Source organism: Vidua chalybeata, chromosome 20, assembly GCF_026979565.1.
Source record: "Vidua chalybeata isolate OUT-0048 chromosome 20, bVidCha1 merged haplotype, whole genome shotgun sequence".
Classification (NCBI taxonomy): Eukaryota; Metazoa; Chordata; class Aves; order Passeriformes; family Viduidae; genus Vidua; species Vidua chalybeata.
In genome coordinates, this window is record NC_071549.1 from 7,494,754 (window position 1) to 7,513,200 (window position 18,447).

At 42.0% G+C, this 18,447-nt stretch overlaps 1 protein-coding gene across 6 annotated transcripts in view; it reads left to right on the top strand.

Moving 5' to 3' along the window:
- Positions 1-18,043, top strand: part of EFCAB5 (EF-hand calcium binding domain 5) — a 36,082-nt gene extending 18,039 nt beyond the window's left edge. For all 6 annotated transcript variants that reach the window (XM_053960846.1, XM_053960849.1, XM_053960847.1 and 3 more), the window contains 13 exons: positions 4,239-4,338; positions 5,029-5,721; positions 6,823-7,034; positions 8,262-8,418; positions 10,487-10,776; positions 11,425-11,597; positions 12,328-12,556; positions 13,256-13,408; positions 14,571-14,668; positions 15,446-15,699; positions 16,042-16,271; positions 16,454-16,550; positions 17,857-18,043. In XM_053960846.1, the coding sequence (XP_053816821.1) occupies positions 4,239-4,338; positions 5,029-5,721; positions 6,823-7,034; positions 8,262-8,418; positions 10,487-10,776; positions 11,425-11,597; positions 12,328-12,556; positions 13,256-13,408; positions 14,571-14,668; positions 15,446-15,699; positions 16,042-16,271; positions 16,454-16,550; positions 17,857-17,984 (2,814 nt within the window). In that variant the 3' untranslated portion in view covers positions 17,985-18,043. The remainder of the gene's footprint in view (positions 1-4,238; positions 4,339-5,028; positions 5,722-6,822; positions 7,035-8,261; positions 8,419-10,486; positions 10,777-11,424; positions 11,598-12,327; positions 12,557-13,255; positions 13,409-14,570; positions 14,669-15,445; positions 15,700-16,041; positions 16,272-16,453; positions 16,551-17,856) is intronic.
- The last annotated feature ends 404 nt before the right edge of the window (positions 18,044-18,447 follow it).

Here is an 18,447-nt window from a genome sequence, read left to right on the forward strand (position 1 = left end):
TTATAGATCTGAAAGGCTGCTGTCAATAAATCTCATAGTTAAAATTTAAAATGCAAAATAATCCACCCTTACAGCCTCTCTGAGAACAGTACTGTGAACTTCAGCCACAGTTTATGGACAGGAAATTAAAATACAGTAAGTCAGTTACAGAGCTGGAAATGAAACTCAAAAGCCATAATTTGGTTTTCAGCAGCTTTAAACTCTATCTATCATCCTCTCCATACACCTGCATCTCCATTAAAAACCAAACAAAAAAGTGCTAGACTCATTAGAAAACCAGTAAATAGTAGGAACTGAAGAATCAATGGCATAAACGATTGCTAAAAACTTGGGCTTCATCCAAAAAGTGTGGTACTTGTTATGAGTACCCTCAGTTTGGCAGTTGCTGGCTACTACAGAGCAAGCACTTGCCCTAACCTTAGTTTTCTGCCCTACATAAATTTTATATTCCACCCAGCACTCCTCCAGCTATGCTTGCAGAGCCTACCCAAAGTGAACTGTGCTCTACAATGTCATGCTAATAATGTCATTACCGCCAAGAGAAAGGAATTACAGGGCTCATTTCAACACCAATAGTGTGTTCTAGAGAATAGCAGGCAAGCTGCTGTTTCAGGGATGAGGGAAGAAATGTGTCTGCTTCCCAGCTAGGAGACATTTGACTTTCCTAAGGCTCTGCTAAGAAGGGCTGTGATGGATCCTCCTGGCTACAAGGATATAGAAACCTGAGTTCTGTCTTTGCCACGAATTTCCAAAGGATCCCTTCTTTCCTTTCATGTTTTAAAGTGACTTTCTTCCTATTATTTCTGTGGCAGTAATCACCATCTCCATGCTGCTAATCCCAGTGGAATCTCAGAGGCAAAGAGCCAAAAATACTAACATAACAGGAGTGAGCAGCTATCAGCAATGACGCCACTGCTGCTGAAAAAAAACCGATCAGAGCACAGAGTTGTGGTTTCCAGGCTCCGAGGTAGCTCTGCCCTGCAAACTGAGTTCACTAAAGTGTCGTGTGGGCCACGCAGCTCTTTTAAACTTGGCCTGGTTTCTTTTGTAAAGTTCTACTGTACCCACAGGAGAGATAAAATGCAAAGTAACCCAAGGCCTTCTGCCACTTGAATGTGATCCATTACCTGTAGAGCCCATTCTGCAAAGCACAGCAAAGCACTTGTTTCAGTTCCTAATTTCCATTTGTTTGGTAGCAGGCAGTTATTCCAGTCTGCATGGTGAGTGTGGCTGGCTGTCTCAATGAGCTGCAATTAGGGGCAGGGAGCTGAGAAAGCAGTGTTTAAATTACAGTCAAATTAGAAGGTATCCACATGATCATTATTATGATTTCAAATGCATGCATCCAGAAGGATGGCAGCTCAGAAGGACAGCCTGGACTATCCACTGCAGCAGAAACTTCCCAAGACAATCCCAGAACACAGCTGGATCACTGCTATATTACCCCAAAAGGCAATGGCTCTGTGAATTTTTAGCTTATTGTCCCTGTGCTCACTTGTATCAGTTTATTTTATAACTCTTCATTAATTTCCAGGGATGTTTTAAACAAGGGGTTTTAAAATGAAATTTAATTTAGTCAGAGATTAGTTTTCAAGCCAATGTAGTTTGAGACACTCCTGATTATCTTTCTTGCCATACAGCAACAACAAAGTTTTCTTTCTCATGACCTTTTCTAAGCGTCTGTTCTTCCCTCTTGCTCACTAACAAGCTCATTGTAGGGTTCAGGATACACACATCACATTTCCAGAAAAACAATCAAGTGTTTAAACACTGACCTATCCCTGATTAAATGGCAAGTCTGGTTTAGTCTGTGTTGCCAAAGGAATTACTCACAGGTCACAGAACATTGCTGAAAACAGCTGAGAATCATCACCTGCCAATATCTAGGTGACAAAAAAATTAGGTCAACGTGTTTCAACTCCCTGGGCACTAAAGCTGCCCCGAGTTTTGGGCAGCTGTACAAACACAGATGGTTTTCTGTTGTGGAGGGGAGAGGCTGTACCTGTCCTGCTCACAAGGTGCAGCATGAAGGGCAGGTGGGCAGCAATCTGTCATCAGCCTCCTTAGTCACACACCAAGTGCAAAGAAAAGTCACCTTTTCTACTAAATTTAGGAACTGGGGAAAATAGCACAGCTGGGGAGAGGAGTTGGAAATGGTTTCTTGTTGTAGTGCTCCTCTCTTGTATAGGTGGCTGTACTGTGACGTGTTCCTCCCAGGGTAAGTTGTAAGGAAAAGTGTCCTGAAATAACAGGAACCCCCTTCTAAAATGGCAAATCTGTGTAAATTGGGAATGTTTAACTAAGTAAATAACCCCCTATTAATATTTGACAATTTCAGCTATTTAATATATTTTATATATTTACCTATTTTTATATAAAAATAAAATTTTTGGATCCAAAGAACAAAAAAAATTCTTCAAGAATTTGAGTTATCTAAATCCTCCAAATATATTATTTTAATATGACAAAAAGGTAAGCAAATCCCAAAACAACATCCTTATTTTCTTTTTAATAATACTCCATTAATCTATTCCCATTTTAATGAAGTAAATTTATGCATTAGTACTGCAAAGTTCAGGGAAACCAGTAGATGATTGTGATGAGTAACAGCTGAGGAAATTTGAATGGAAAATTGAGTGTGTGTAATGGAAATACTGAATGGAGGGTCCAAATATTCCACAGTGATCTGGGAATACCTTTAAAACATTGTGTGTCTGCGCATCTCCTAAATGGTTCAGAGCATGATCTGATATATTCAACTGAAAGACAAATAACAAGAAGAAATGTTTGCACAGGGGTGTGCAAGGTATCTGTATGTTAATGTCAGAAAATACTGGGAATCAGGACCTACATCTTGTAAGTTTAGGGACAGAATTCTGTGATGACATTTGTTGTTCCAAACCCACCCATAGCTGAAATTCAACCCTGACTTCCAGCATTTTTTTTTACCAGCAGGAATTAAATTACCAGATACTGAAGCACTAAAATTGTACCAGATGGCTTCTTACATTTCAGTTCTGGTCCTTTCTGCAGAACTGGCAAAACCCCTTCCCTGTAGAGGAAGGTGCTGCAGTACCAGCAAATGTGATGTGTTCACTTAGTTCCAGCATTAACTTCACCAGTAGGTGAGATGTGTATCTCTGGGTTGTTTCCATATCCTCTGTTTTTAACTATTGTTGCCAATAATTACAGTTTCAGGTTATAAACAATGCAGTCATCTTGAGCTAATTTCCAGAAAAGAACAGCAATGTTCTTCCTTTATTTCTTTAGTCTAAGGGCAGGAACAGTTCACAAGGAATTAAAAGCCTGGTGAATTTTACATTTTGCAGTTTTTAATCTAAGAACAAAATGTGAAAAGGAAATCAATAATTCAGATGGAAAACTACTCACTACAAATAATGAACTTAAGTAAATCTGTTTCCTAATTAGCTACTTTATTTCACTAATGGGAGGGAGATTACAAAGGTGGCAGGACTTAAATAATGACAACAGGAATACATCATAAAATGGAAAACTTGCAATCGTTTAGGTTTGCTTTACTTTTTAAACCCCACAATTTCCTGATTGGAAATGACCCATTTCATTGCCTTTTCCTGGGTTTATCGTCTGTGTACACTCACCCTGAGCAACAAGGATTTAATAAACTCTGCACCTTCCTCTGCACTGCAACTGCTGATACCTCTCTCACCTCTGTGGTCAAATGTCTATGAATTTTTAAAGGAAATTAGGGAGGTTGTCATAATAGCTCAGATTTTTGGACTAATTATGTTTCCAGGCCAATACATCAGGCTTCAAAGGAGATGATGGGGCACAAAACGAAACTACAATGTGCAGTCACTAAGGTAACACAGCACAGCCCATAATACATGGAAATTCTTCCATAGTACTGTCAGGCAATCAATATCTGTCCTGAGAGTATGAAGTGTTGAAGCTTTGATCTTTACACGAAGAACTCCTTTGGCAGAACAGTTACAATTATCTCACTGTAATTTGTCAAGGACATGGAAAAGGAAGAGCCTGCAAAGTAATATGTGTGGGGAGTTCCAGCTCAGCCCAGAAGAAATTTTTGCCTCTATGAAATAAATTAACTTCTTTGGAATTTGTAGTGATGTTCTGGTAATGGATAATTATCAGCCACAGGTAGTTCTTGGCTGATGGTGCCTTTGTAGTGCTGCAAATGTTAATGTAAGTCACAAGAACCACAGGAAAAAGCCAGTAATTATAATCTTTTTGTCTAGGTTGGTGTCTTGGATAGACAAAAAATACTGGCCCTGCTGAGAGACATCTATGACAGAACGCCCATGAGTGATGAGTGGGAACTCTGGAACCCCAGAGAATGTGAGCACATGGGATGTTTCAGTTGTGGTTAAAGCACTGGGAGTCCAGCAAGGCTGGATGGTTCAGATATGTTTTATAAGTGTTACCAGAAATGAACAGAGCCCAAAAAAGGGACCCAAATGACTGCTGTGATCTATACACCAGAATTTGCAAGCACGTTTGGCAAACTGTGAAGCAATGTTCAGAAATACTTCAGCATCCAAAAGTTTTCCTTGGTACAAAATTCTGAAGTACTTTTTGGGAAATAAAATTTTAAAAAGACTCTTTCTGAAACAATTGTTCTTTCTTACTGGGCAATATTAGAAGTTAATTTTGTGTTTTCACTAAAATACCTCCAGAAAGAAAAAGAAAAAAATGGAGGGAATCATCTGCATGAAAGTAAAATTTTTTAAAGATATTGGACATTAATTAATTGCTGAGATCAAATGCAAGGCGAATTGCATCTCTCCTTAGTGTAGAGGATGATGAAATATTTATTTCAAAGGAAAAGTGGTGTAATATACCAGAAGAGCAGATCTCTGCAGGCAAAGACATTGTTCTGAAGTTTTGCATTCCTGAGATGTGTCTTTGTAGAAGATACTTTCTGGTATTTACTTGGCATTACCTTTTTTCTTTAAATTTTCTTATGCAATACTAGAGAACATAAAACCAGTGGACACTATCAGCTTACACATATTTTTTCTGTTTTAGGGCCAATAATTGAGCTGCAAGATATTAATCTTATGGATTTCTGGGGAAGCCTTGGTGACCAGGAAGTTTGTGAGGAACTCAGTGAAAATTTGGTCTTGTCTCAAACAGAAATTTCTGAGGGAGAGATTTTAGGAAATGAACCTGTAGATGATGATAGGCAAGAGACTGAGAGAATGAGCACCAGTGTTTCAGAAGGAGTTGTTGAAGAAATGGGCATGAGTGAAGCTGAGATTGGAGGAATTTCCAAGGAGGAAAATGAAGCAGCGGAGCCAAGTGCTTCTGAAGTGAGCAAGGAAGGTGAGGATGCCATGTCAGCAGTGAAAAGCACTGGCCTTGAAGCTACTGATTTGGATGGAGAACCTGGATCTGGAAAACCAGAGGAATCCATCCTGGGCAGCGAGCCTGAGACAGAAACAAAACCGGAAGGAGATCATACCTCAGCCAGAGAACCTGGATCAGAAGGGCAAGTTAGTCAAGAGGACAGTGGAGTTACAGAGACAGCCCCTGAAGCTACAAGCACAGCCTCAGGAGACAGAGCTGTGACAGACACGGATGTCACTGATTCCCAACAGGACGCTCCAGCTGCAGAGGCTGTGAAAGAAACCTCTGCAAGCAATGAGAGCCAGTCTGACCAACAGACAAGCTCAGAGACAAGACTGCAGGATGAGAACCTTCTGCATGACCAGGGTAAAGGTAAAGTGTTTTTCTTTTTTCTGACAGACCTTAATCATTTTCAATGTATATATTTGGATTGGTTTAACTACAGGGTGTTTTAAATCCATTTCAAAAACAATGTGAGTGATTTCTGAGTAGAGAAGACCATAAGCTTTGCTATCTTCTCAGCATGGTGTTTTCTGCCAAGATTTCAGAGCTTATTCCTCTCACAGGATGGCAGGTGAGTCACTTTGCTGGTGATCTGTATTCAAGGCCCTGAGCAGACACTTTAATTCAAGTAGGGACTTTGTGAAGCAGCAGCATTTTTATAATAAGGAGAAACTTTATGTTCTGTTTCACTCTGTAATATTACCGTAGCAAGACAGGAACCTGAGCACATTAAATCTAGAAATTACTTAAATAACTTTGAGACTGTGACTGCCTATAGGGAAATGTGCTATGAGATCATCTAGCAGGAACCTTTTATTTTAATCTCTCACTGTGTTTCCAAAGGATGATCCTACTTCATTGTCTACAAAGGCCTTTGTTCTAGGAAGGCTGTGATCAGACAACTGTCTTTCAAAGAGGTACTTTCTTCAACATCCTAGAAGGGCCAACCTCCTTGCTAGCACTCTGTGAACACTCTTGTGTCTCATGGCTTAGAACACTGCAAGAACTGGGTCTGCATTGTCTGAACAATCCAGTGACAGGTTCATTATGTAAAGCTGATGGTACAGCCCCCTGGTACCTACAGCTTTCTGTGGTAACTTCCAGTGCACAGCACTACCCTGTCCTTCAGTCAGTCCTTGGATGTGCATCCTGTTTGTCTGGAACAGCAGTCCCTCAATGAGGTCTTTGTCTCAGACAGCCCCCTGCTGAGTAAGAGCAATTCCAGCTCACCTGTAGTCAGGGTTTGACCTGGCTGTAGGATGGCATCCATGCCAGACTGGATCTGCAGAGCTACTATTAGAAGAGTATAAGCAGATTAAGGCCTTTACTCAGCATGGAGTCAGTCTGTATTCAGCCGTAATTTCCCTGGATAGGAAGTGCAGGATTGAGGGCTGTGTTGATAGCTGCCACGTGGTTGGCTTTAGGGCAGCATTTAGCTTCCTGTGACACACTGTGCTTTCTGCCTTTCAGATTCAGGTCCCAGCGTGGCAGAGATTCAGAACTGTCAGGATCCTTGTACTAAGAGCTTTGCTGCGAGCTGCCTCACCCTGCCACAGTTTGTACAGCTCATGGACAATTTTGTTGGTGAAGACATTTCTCTGCCTACTGTGAAGAGGCTTACTGCATTTATCAAAGGAGAATACAAACAGACAGAAGAGGAAAAAATTAAACAACGAGAAAAAGTAAATATTGATACATTTTGCTGATCCCATGTCTGAACAAAAACCAAGCAAATGCCCACAAACACTTTGCAAAGTCAACTGTTAATCTGATGTTGGCAGAGCTCTCCACTTGCAGCCTTGTGCATCCCCTGTTCCTTCAGGGGACCTTTTACCCCATTGTTTTCATACAGATGCTCCCTCCCCAGCCCTCAGCTCTGGAAGTGATGACAGACTCATTCTGTTAGAAGTTGTCTGTCTGTCCTAGAGCTGGACTCAGTGAGATAATAGTTGATAGTTAATTGTGAAAGAGCCCAAAACATTCCATTCTGCTTATTTACCTTCAGAATAGCCAAGAACCTGATCTCTGACCTACTGCACTGGTATGTACATAGGAGGTTGTGGATGTTTGGGGAGGATTTTAAAACAAGTGTGTTTGGGTTTGCTATGTGCATGGCTGGATGTGAGTATGCACAGGCTTATTTGGTTTTAAGTTACAAGGTGCTCTTGCCATGTGTTGGAAAAAAAAATATTCTCCTTCCTCATGGCTGGAATCAGTATGCCTCATATCACTACAGGTCTGTTTTGTGGTGCATTTCTCTAGCTATGTTTTCCTCAGACCTCCTTCTGGTTTCCCTCTGTGCTGCTGACCTAATTTGAATGAGATATTGGATCTGACGGCTCCATAGTCCTCACTGAACACAGCACACACTGCCAGTATTTTGGCCTTTGAGTGAATTCCACTCCAGCCAGTTATCCCTCTGTGCTGGGTTTAGAGGACAAATGGTAACATGTATTTGCTTGGAGCCCACACACTTCAGGGCAGCACCAGCAAAAGAACAGTGAACAGAAATATGAACTGTCACATCTTCGAGTGTCACTGACAAGGCTGTGGTTAGGTCCTGCTGGGGAGACATTTGTGTTCTGGGAAACTTGTACTTACCTGAACTGACATCACCTTAAATCCAGCACAGGCTTCATTTGTTCACTGTGAAATAAGTCTCTGCAGTGCTGGTCCTGCTAGTAAACTGAACTGTCACCTGTGTTTAGTGTTTCTAAGTTATCTACCAGGTTTAATGATTCATCTCTAGGTCTGAGCCATGTATGTACAGATTCAGCCTGGCCCATAGGAATGATGTGATTGGCACAACCACTGCAGAGTGTGTCCACACTTGTGCAGTGTCCTCATTTGTGTGGTGTCCAGCATCAGTGTCCAAGAGTTACCAAACACCAGCTGTTCCTCTGTTGCAGGTTCACCGCATGTCTCACGTGGCCCAAAGGAAACAGCTCTTGGAGGCGCTTTTTGAAAAGTGGGACAGCAAAGCATGCGGGTCTCTGGACCTGGAAGAGGTGATTGCTGTTCTGAGCACATTCAAGGGACACATGGGAAAAGAGGCCTTGATGGAGGGTAAGGAAAAATCTCTGCTCTGTGAGAACAACACAGGAGGCCTTCAACCATTCAGTGACAGAGCTAATGAGGTTGTTGCAAGCACCAGTTTGGTTTTGCAAGCAGTCATAAGCATACACAGTACGAGGTGTAAAATGGAAAGGAACGGTTACCCAGACCTATTTGTTAATGCATTGCTCCATGCCCTCCTCCTGTGCAAGATTCCCAGGCAGAGAAGTAGCTCAATGTTTAAATGACACTGGGATGAGTTGAAAAAATATTTCAGTTGTAACATGCAATGTATACGTGTGATATGGCAGTGAAAAAGCACACATAAAGCCTGAGGACATGTTTGCACTTTTAGTCCAGTCCATCTGTGTTATCCACCTATTTTTAATATATACATTTTGCTGTGCTTCCAGCAGGAATGTACCTCACAGGAGAGAACAGCTTTCCTTATAGATCTCAAATAGCCTGTAGTTATCCACACTGTCACACAGCTCTTATGGATTACAGAGCAGCTTCGAGTATCACTTCTCTGTTGGTTATTTCACTGCATAAACTTAGCAAATTTGGTCCTTGATAGAAAAGACTTTAGTCCAGCAGAAGTGCTGCAGGTTCACCTGAACCTGTCTGGCAGCTTTGTGCATGTTAACATGTGGGCATAAGGCGCTCTGAAACACTGTATTAGCAATTAAAAACATGTCTGCATGTGTGCTTGGGTGGAAGAGACTGGTTTTTTCATCTCCATGCTCATCTTCATGCTGCTTGTTCTGCTGCAAATCACTAAAAATGGCTCACTTTGGCAACCACCAAAATCTCTTTATCCTTTAGCTCACTGAAGGCAGCTGGTGGGGTGGGGAGCACACCAGTATGTCACTGTTAATAATCTCCAGGCTGTCCAGCCAGGAGAAACTGGCAGTTCACTGCTCTCTTGCATTCAAAGCATGCCAGAACATACCATGGAAATATGGAAGGACACAGTCCCTTCCATGAAGGGCTCATAAACTAAAGGACAAATAAATAGAAAGGGAGCATAGCAAAATCAATACCACCTCCCAGCAATATGAATTATTTCTAGCAGCCTCAACCTAATCTCTCAAGGATGTAGGACAAGCAGGTTTGGGGGAAGGGTTCACAGATATTGCACTTCTCCTGGATGGAAACACAGAGTAAAAAATAAGTACAATTATTTGATTGTCCTTGCAAGTGAAAAGTGTAACATTAGATAAAAAGGGGAAAATAATTCCTTATGCTGTGGCTCAGTAGTGAAGGAAGTGATCATAGCACATTCAACTTACTGTGTATTTTTTTCTGCATCCCTTTCTTCAAAGTAAGGAGAAAGTGGAGGTAAAAATCCAAATATTTTATATGATAAAAAAATTCTCCATCCTAGTTCTGTCAGAAAAACAGAAATTAAATTAGAATACTGAATGTTCCTTAGATTATGGGCTAAGTATAAGACAGCATTAAGCATCATGGCCCCACCATGATTGAGGCCACGTTAGTACTTGTTACTTCTTCAGCTAAAATCTGTGATAATGATGATAAAACGGTTTGGATTGGAAGGAACTTGTAAAGATCATCTAGTCCAACACCCTGCCATGAGCAGGGACATCTTCGGGTCCAACAGGATTTGAAAACAGGATGCAGAAAGAATGATGGAAGCATCGGTCACAGAGACGGCGTGAACCCCGGGCTCCGGAGCCAGGCAGTGCCTGCACATTGCTCAGGCTGTGCAAGAGCACCCCCGTGAGCCCAGAGCCGGGGCTGGGCAGAGCCTGCGCCGCGCTGGGACAGCTCTGACACACCGGCTGAAGAGTTAAGCAGCACCAGGAGAGAAACCAGGGCTGTGCAGGATTCTTTCTCATAGGAGGGAAGCAGGCATCTAGAGAAAAGGATGCGTCCAGTCTGGAAACTGGAGATTACCTGCCAGTGTGACCACTTCCATGTAGAAGGCAGCTGAAAGCAACCTAGAAGGATGGGCTGGATGGACTCCACCCAAAGCCTGTTTAGGTCTTGTTTCGTATTTTGTAAAACTGATTAATCAACTAAATTTTCCCTTATTTTCTATTTTTTTTCCTACTAGCAAAGGAACAGCTTTGCTCCCGATACCCACAGCTCAGTAAAGTGAGGAAGCTATCCCCAAAGGCATTCCAGATTTTCCTTGAGTTAATTGCTTCCAAGTTCACTGGCAATGAGGATGAAACTATTGATAGCTTGGTGAGATTCCTGACCACAAGTGTGGAACAAAGTCACACCAAGAGCCTGCAAAGCTCAGCCAGGAGGAAATGGCTGCAGGATATCCAGAAAGCAGCTGAGACCAGCGGAACGAGCATGGAACCAGTGTACAAAGCAGTGATCAAGGCCCTGTCTCAGGTAGGCATCCTTGCTCCAGTAACGAAGGAATCTCAGGGATAATTTTGCCTCACTTATGGAAGAGCTGACTCAGGTCAGATCTGGAGATCCATAGTTGTAGTTTTGGAGCTTCTGAAATGAAACACACCAGAGTCGGTTTGGGACAAAGCTGGTTAATTTGTAGTGGAAATAGTTTCATTTTTAATTTACAGCTGCAACTTTAGCTGGTTTTCCTCACCATTAAAGCCCTCCTCAAAGCCAAATTTCCCTCAGTCTAGCTGAAGTGTTCTTGCAGTATTGTCTAGGTTTGTAAATATGGCAACTCTGGTACTTATTTGTTTTTTTTTCTTAAAGGAATCTCCTATTGGAGAAGAAATCCATAGGACTTTTTCTTAGGCACAGCTTATAGTTAGGGATTATTTTTCTATTTACTCCTCCCCATTAGCAACAGGAAAAAGGAAATCAGTTTCACTTGCCAATCAAAATACCAAGTGTTTGTGCTTGTCACAGAGTGCACTGGGCAAAGACACAGCCACATCATGGGGTTGGTGACACACAAACTCGGTGACCCAGAGCAGCATCTCAGCAAAAATTAAACAAGTGCTAAGTCCATTAATTAAGTGCTGGTGGCTAATGTACAGACTGTGATGGGGAACATTTGGTTGCTAGGACATGGAAGCCCATGGGGATAACAAGAGGATCAGTGCATATATTGCCCTTTTGGAAGAGAACCGGCTCTCCCCAGAGCAGGGACAGGTTCTCCTGCGCTATGTGGCCTGTACCGCAGACGATGCTCCCTACATCCTAAACCAAGTACTGCACAGAGACATGAAAGGAGTCAGGTAAGAAAAGCTGCAAATACCTGTTCCTTTTCCTCTAAACTGCTTGGAATGTATGGGGCAGTGCTTGGGATGCTCTGGAAACTGAGGTTGATGGAGTAGTCCAGAGAGGAAATCTCCCAAGAGAGTGTTGTGGAATGATCCAATATCCTATACATGTCCTTATACTCCGCATGGTCTGCTTAGAACTGCTCTGTTTGGGATTTCACTCCTTTCCTTGGGGAGATTAGCTCACAGTCTAATAAATCATCCTTTAGCAAATGTCTGTGTCATTGGGCCTACATTTCCTTCTTTAAAAATTAATTTCCCTATGCCAGTTTACATCCACAGGATATTTTTGAGAACAATGCCTTTCCTTCCCTAGTGTTTATGCTATAAACAGCTTTCATGCTTCTTCACTTGTCATTTCCAAAAGCCAGACATATTTGTTTCTTTAAATATTGCTGCCTCTAACCAATTAAATATAACTGCTGCTTGCTTCTGTATTCATTTTCATTCCATTCATTAGCTGATGTTTTTAAAATGTCCTGAGGATGAAAAGTGCCTCTGTATTACCACTGCCTTTGGGATGCAAGTGGTAAGTGTGGTATTGCTGAGTGTGGTCAGGGTATGGAGCTCACACCTTCATTCTCTGATGCCAGAAAACAGGGAGAGATCAAAGCTGCAGTATTTACTGTTTCACTAAAGGTTTTCTGCTCCTCCTGACAAACCTTGTCAAAAATTTATATTTCAGTTTTGCAGCCATTGACCAGGGAAAGCCAATCTATGTTCCAAGGGTTCAGCACCACGGAAACATTCACTTCTGGAACTCTGACCGCTCTGTGGAGGAGAGGAAAGGTTCACTTCTGGTGCTGCCCCTGTATGATGTTCATTGGAGAGTTTTTGGCATTCTAGGACTTGACACTCTTCGGGACCAGTGTCATAAATCCATCTTCCTGACCCATGAGATCACTTTCTATGAGGTGGGCACCATCATAAAGCAGTTTGTTACTTCAGCTTGCAAAAAACTTGTGAATTTTACATTTTTGTTCTGAGTAAATGTAGGATGTACAACTAAAAAAATATCTGTGGGTCCCCTTCTGCAGTATATGGTGAAAGCGGTGTGAGGAGAGGACCTTATCAGTATCCTGCTGATTGGTATCTTATCTGAAATTTATTATGAGGTATCTCTTAATCAATAATTTATTTAATCTTCTCCTGTCTAGGATGTTAATTGACCTTTCGTGCAAAGTCCAAAGATAGCAACTTTTTTTCCCTGAAGCTCTCAATCTCATATTTGTGTTCATTTCTATAAAATGACATGAAACTTTACTTTTTACGTGGTGGAATAATTATAACTGACAGCTGTCCGGATTTCTTTGGGATGCTCTTTGGCATCAGCCACACTGTGGATGCATCATCTGGGCAGCAGGGAGCGCAGCAAGCCAACCTTACCATTTGGCTATTTCCACTAAAAAACAGCTCTGTCTGGTTAAGGACTTGGCCGTGACCGGGTACTGAGTGCTTCAGGGCATTATTTGATAAGGGACATTTCACAGTCACTTTTCCGCTTTACAAATTCTGATTAAAGCAGTTTGTTACAACACGAACATTTCCCCAGCTTTTTTTCTCCAAAATTGTGTGAAATTGTCTGGCTCACTTGGAGGATTCTGCTTTCACAGGGAGTTTGTCATGCATTCAGCAAAGCCTACCACCACGTCTGCATGCAGGAAAATGTCCTACAAGTGGCTGTCACTGCTCTGGACTGGTTGTATCCCAGGACACCCAGCATCCACGCTGTCACAACCTATCTGGTGGCACCTGGCAAAGACAAGGTACTGCAGAGAAAAGGTCTGTAATCATCAGGGGCTGAAAGCCTGCTTTAGAGAGGAAGTGCCATCTCCAGCTGCCTGTGTTTTTCCAGTGGTTTTATCATTAAAGCTGAAGCCTGCACAAGATTCTTGTGCCTGCTTGTACAACAAAAGGGCTACAAAGGTAGAGAGGGAAGATTCCCTCTGTAAAGGAGACCCCTCTTCAGTTTTCTCATCCTCCCCTGTAAAAGAATTCAAGAGCACTGCTAGTATAACCCTTTCTCCATATGAAAAGGGAGTATTCTCCTACTTCAGTGCTCACTGCTGCATAGCAACCAATAGAGCAGAACCCCACACCCATCCATCCCTCCATGGCTTTGCTGTCTGGGACTTCCACTAAGGGAACTGCTTCTCTTTGGAGATCCTCTGCATGTCAAAACTATGGTATTTTATAGGGACAAGAGAATGTTCCAGTTAATATATTAGTTCTTTGTTCTGAACTTATGTCAGCAGGCAAGATGTAAATACACCTCAGGAAGTGACTGGTTCCCAATTAGCCAGCTTGTAAAGGCAGCCCTGCTCCATGCAGGTCATATTCCAGTTGTGCAGCAGGCACTTGGGCCCTGGGAAGCTTGTCACTTCATGTACCAGTGAGCTGAGAAGACAAAAACTATATGCAATATTTAGGACTGATCCCATGTCATCCCAAAGTCTGTATGACATCTGCTGCAGTCATAATTCAGCTGCTTCCTCTGATAAGCATGGTTAATGTTGGCAGTGTTCTGTTGTCATTCCAGGCTCAGCACTGTTCCCTTGTTAGCTGCTGATAGCCAGGTCACTCACTCCCCTCTGAGCTTTTCATGTGTCAAGACACACTGACACAAACATGACATGAGAAAGGACTGCAAGAGGATGGGAAAAAGAATGGAAACCTCTAGGCCTGTGGGTGTTCCTCAGTATAGAGCCTGGGGTGGATTAAATAGTCTGGCTGAGGGAGGTCCAGAGCACATTCTTCACCCATCTCTGGGAATAAAACTAAGCAGTATTGGGAGATGTCTTTAAACAATCCCATTGCTCTTGAATGTACATGGGAGTTTCCTATAAGAAGCCATTTCTTCCGTCTCCAATCTTCAAAATATCAGTTCCTGTCTTGGATGCAGCTAAACCTTTCTTTTCTCTCTGGCAGAACTATGTTCTGTGCAAGGTGATCACTACGGATAACACAGGACAAAAGGAAGTCCACAGGTCTCCTGTTGTTCTCCTCAGAGAGGAAAACCTCCTCAGGTAGGCTCCAGCACCTGCAATGGGACTGGTCCCCTCTGCTCTGTGACTCAGGCTGTATCAGGATGACCCACATTACATGAAGCCCCTGGTAGAGCAGCCCTGGGAGTGTCTGGCTGCAGCTCTCTCACTACCAAGGCTTCTGGTGTGTATGCACAGGGCACTGAACTGTGAAGGGCTGAGAAGTATTTTCTCTTTGACTTTAGGCTGCAAAAACTTCTGACTTAATGATTACCAGCTGAGCTGCCAAGGTTTGCAGGATTGCAGCCTACACTGAACCATTTTGCTCTTTAGAATAATCTGTATTTTTTCCTGGCCATATTAGTCTCATTTCCTTCAATTCTCTGCTTCCTTCCACTGCCAAGATCCTTACAGACTTGTCTTTAAGCATATCATCCTTGTTGTCAACATTGCGTATTCCAGCAGCTGTTTTTACTTTTTATAAAGCTGTCTAGAACAAACATCAATGCAGTTAGAAACAGCAAACTGCTTTTAAAGCAAGATTTGTTAAATTCTCATGATTTTCAGCAATCACCTTGACTAAGCAATATCATGTTCCCAATGCTATTATTTCCTTTGTGTACATGCCTTGAATGATATTTAGAGCTGTGCAAACTTCAGTTCAAGGAAACAAACTATGATTTAGTAATGTAATACTTTTATTTTAATGAGATGAATGAATGAATACTTTTATTTTAAAGAGATGAATGGCATCTTAGATATGCTAAGTAAATCACGAAAACAAACCAGGATTGAAAACCCTAGCACATTTCATTTCAGAGATTACCTGTTCAAGTGCACAGACAGTTCAGAGGTCACTCTCACTTCTGTCTATGGAGAACACCACATTGCAGTACCTCTCCATGACCTATCAAGACAAACTGTTGGCATATTTGATATCAGCATCGGACAGCACAAAAAATTACCACCTCAGGAGCAGAAAGACCTGCAGAAAATGCTAAAGATGGCCCAAGCTGCCTGCTCAGAGATCCTGCAGAGGTCTCTAGAAGAAAGAGAACCGACACAAGTGCTGGGTATTGTGCATACAGATGTGAGATAGTTTTTTGGGGTGAAATTAGGAATCTCAGTAAAACTGTATTAAAAGTATCATTCCTACAAATATGGAAAGACAAATACAAATCCTTGGTATTTATAAACTACTCCTGAGCAAGTCTCAGAGCTTAGCAGATTGGAGTTAAACTGAATGGGCAGATTTTGACTCTGGCTCACAGGGTACTTCGTGCTGAAATCAAAGGTGTGAAGCAGACACCTTGCTGCCCTCAGGGATCTAGCACATAGACTGTTAGTCAGCAATGTAAGTCCTGAGTAGCAGATGTTTCTGAGCAGCTTCTTGAGAGGTGTGGTTTTGATTGCAGAGGCAGAACGTGTGGCAGATGTGAGGCACGCAGGGATTCTGTTCCACCGGTTCATGCTGCAGGAGCTGCGTGAGTGTGTCCTGAAACTCAGTGCTGAGAGCTTTGCTAGAATAAAGAGCTGTGCAGAACCCCCAGCTTTGGTACACGATGTAGTTAAGGCTGTACTGCTGCTTTTGCATCCAGACTGGAAGGGCTCAGAGGAGACTGAGAGCTGGAGTCAGTGTAAACTGGTGAGAATTCAAATTGTTGAGCGTTTGTTTTCTATTCTTCCTCCTCTAAGAAGACGCAGTGGAATCTGCCAAGGGGGAAATGGCAGTGAAATAATTCATTACCTATAGATTTCCTATATGTTTCTCTTCTATCTTTAATTCTGTAAGATTTTCACAAAAACTGTATGTTCCCTGCATTGCAGAAGCTTGATGACAATTTGATTCAAGAGATTTATTGCTTTGATCCAACTGCTTCATCTGTGCAAGTTCAAGGAGAGCTGCTGCTGGACCTCATCACTGGTAAATATCATAAACTCATTGGGAGGTTACCAAGGCACAGTTCAACAATGAAACTGTGTCAATGGCAATGTTCAGCTGAGTGCTTTTTAAGGGCCTTACTTCAGAAATAAACTTTGATTTCACAATAGATTAAACAACAGATAATGGGTCCTAAATATCAGCAATCTTTTTTGGTCAATAGAAATGAACCTGTTAAATTTAGACTCAGAATTCACTGCCTTCAGGAAAGGGGAGCAGATCAGCTTTGAAACCTTCCAGAACAAATGATCTCATTGTAAACCTCCCGGTAAGCATGAAGAATGAGGGTTCTTTTGGCAAGTAATATGTAAAGACTTATGAAGAATGATGGTTCTTTTGGCAAGCAAGTCTGCTTCAGACCTCTGTGCCCTGCCCTGGGGACTGACCCATCTCCAAACAGGAACAACACAGTGTGAGCCCTCCTCTTCATAAACACCATCTGCCAAGTGCTCGATGTACTCACGGGCCATGGACAGGAGCTCTTTGTCAGTCTGTCCTTTTCTCCTTTAATGAACCTGAGCTGTTTTTGGTGCCAGAGCAGTCAAGAGGCTGTTATTATTATTTGCAATATCTTTGTAAGAGAAATTACTTGTTCTTGTTGAGATCTCTCTCTTCATGATCTAATACCAGTCTGAGAAATCTGTTAAAAGCCAAACGTGGACAAAATTCATTACCTTAGCTGGGGATATTTATCAACAGTACCCTGCCTGCTGATAAAGAGTAAACACTTGAGGCAGTGATAGTTCCTTTTCATGTGTTCTCCTCATATATATTAAACTAATTCACTGGAAAGAACAAAACAGGCCTAGAGCATCCAGTTTTCCAACAGTTAGGGATGCTGATTTAATTAGATTAAAGAATGTAGCTTTGGAAACTGCAAATGTGCTAGGAGAGGTTGTTTTCCCAGGATGGAACCTATTCTGAGGGAGCAGTGTCACAACAGAGGTGTGAATGCAGGTATAACTCACAGTTACGGGAATTCCTTTAAAATGAACATCAGGTAATGTCCATACGTTCCAAATAGAAGTGCTGGTTTAGTATTAAAATATAGCAGAGCACTTTGTACAACAGTCCACCCACCACAAAATAAGATAAATTATAGTGAAAAGTCAGCACTTGACAGGTCACTGTCACAATATAGCTGTGTGCTTCTCAAAGCATCACCCTTCCTGGAATTACTGGATTCAGGGTAAACTCTGCTGAGGGGATGATCTTCTGTTCTTGTGGCAACACTGCTCGTGGTTTTGACTTTCCCTGTTGTATTTCCAGCTGGTTTTTTTTGTTCCAGGTGTCCCTCAAGCAGCAGTGTGGCAGCAGGACTCTGCTCCAGCCCAATACCTGTACCAGTGGCTTCACACCTGCCTGGCGCTCGTGGAGATCACAAAGAGCCAACACACTGAAAAAACCCATCCTTAGCCCCTTTTGGCATCCAGTTCTAGTGCGCCTCCGATTAAATCTCTTGATTTCTCATCTAACCCTCGTGATTCTGGTGTTTCACATCTTTTATTAAATTAACTGTTGATTTTTTATTTTTTATTCATAGGCACTAGTATTTGTTGTTAAGATGGCTTACATCTGTTAGGGATTTTTAGTTGACAGGGAGTCTGTTAAGGATAATCAAGAAAAAGCAATAGAAACATTAAAGGGAAGAATTTTGCCAATATAGCTACCGAATTGTAAAGGCTTAATAAAAGTTTTACGAGTTTTTAAAATTAATTCTGACAGGAAAACGAGAGGCAGGGACATCTTTATGGCTCCCAAGTTACAAGGCTCATAAATGGTACAGCATTAATTTTCAAGGTTCAGTCTCCTTAAAGGACCTTTTAGGAATAATTTTAAATAAAGGCTGTTAATCAGCATTTTGTAACATTCTTCTGAA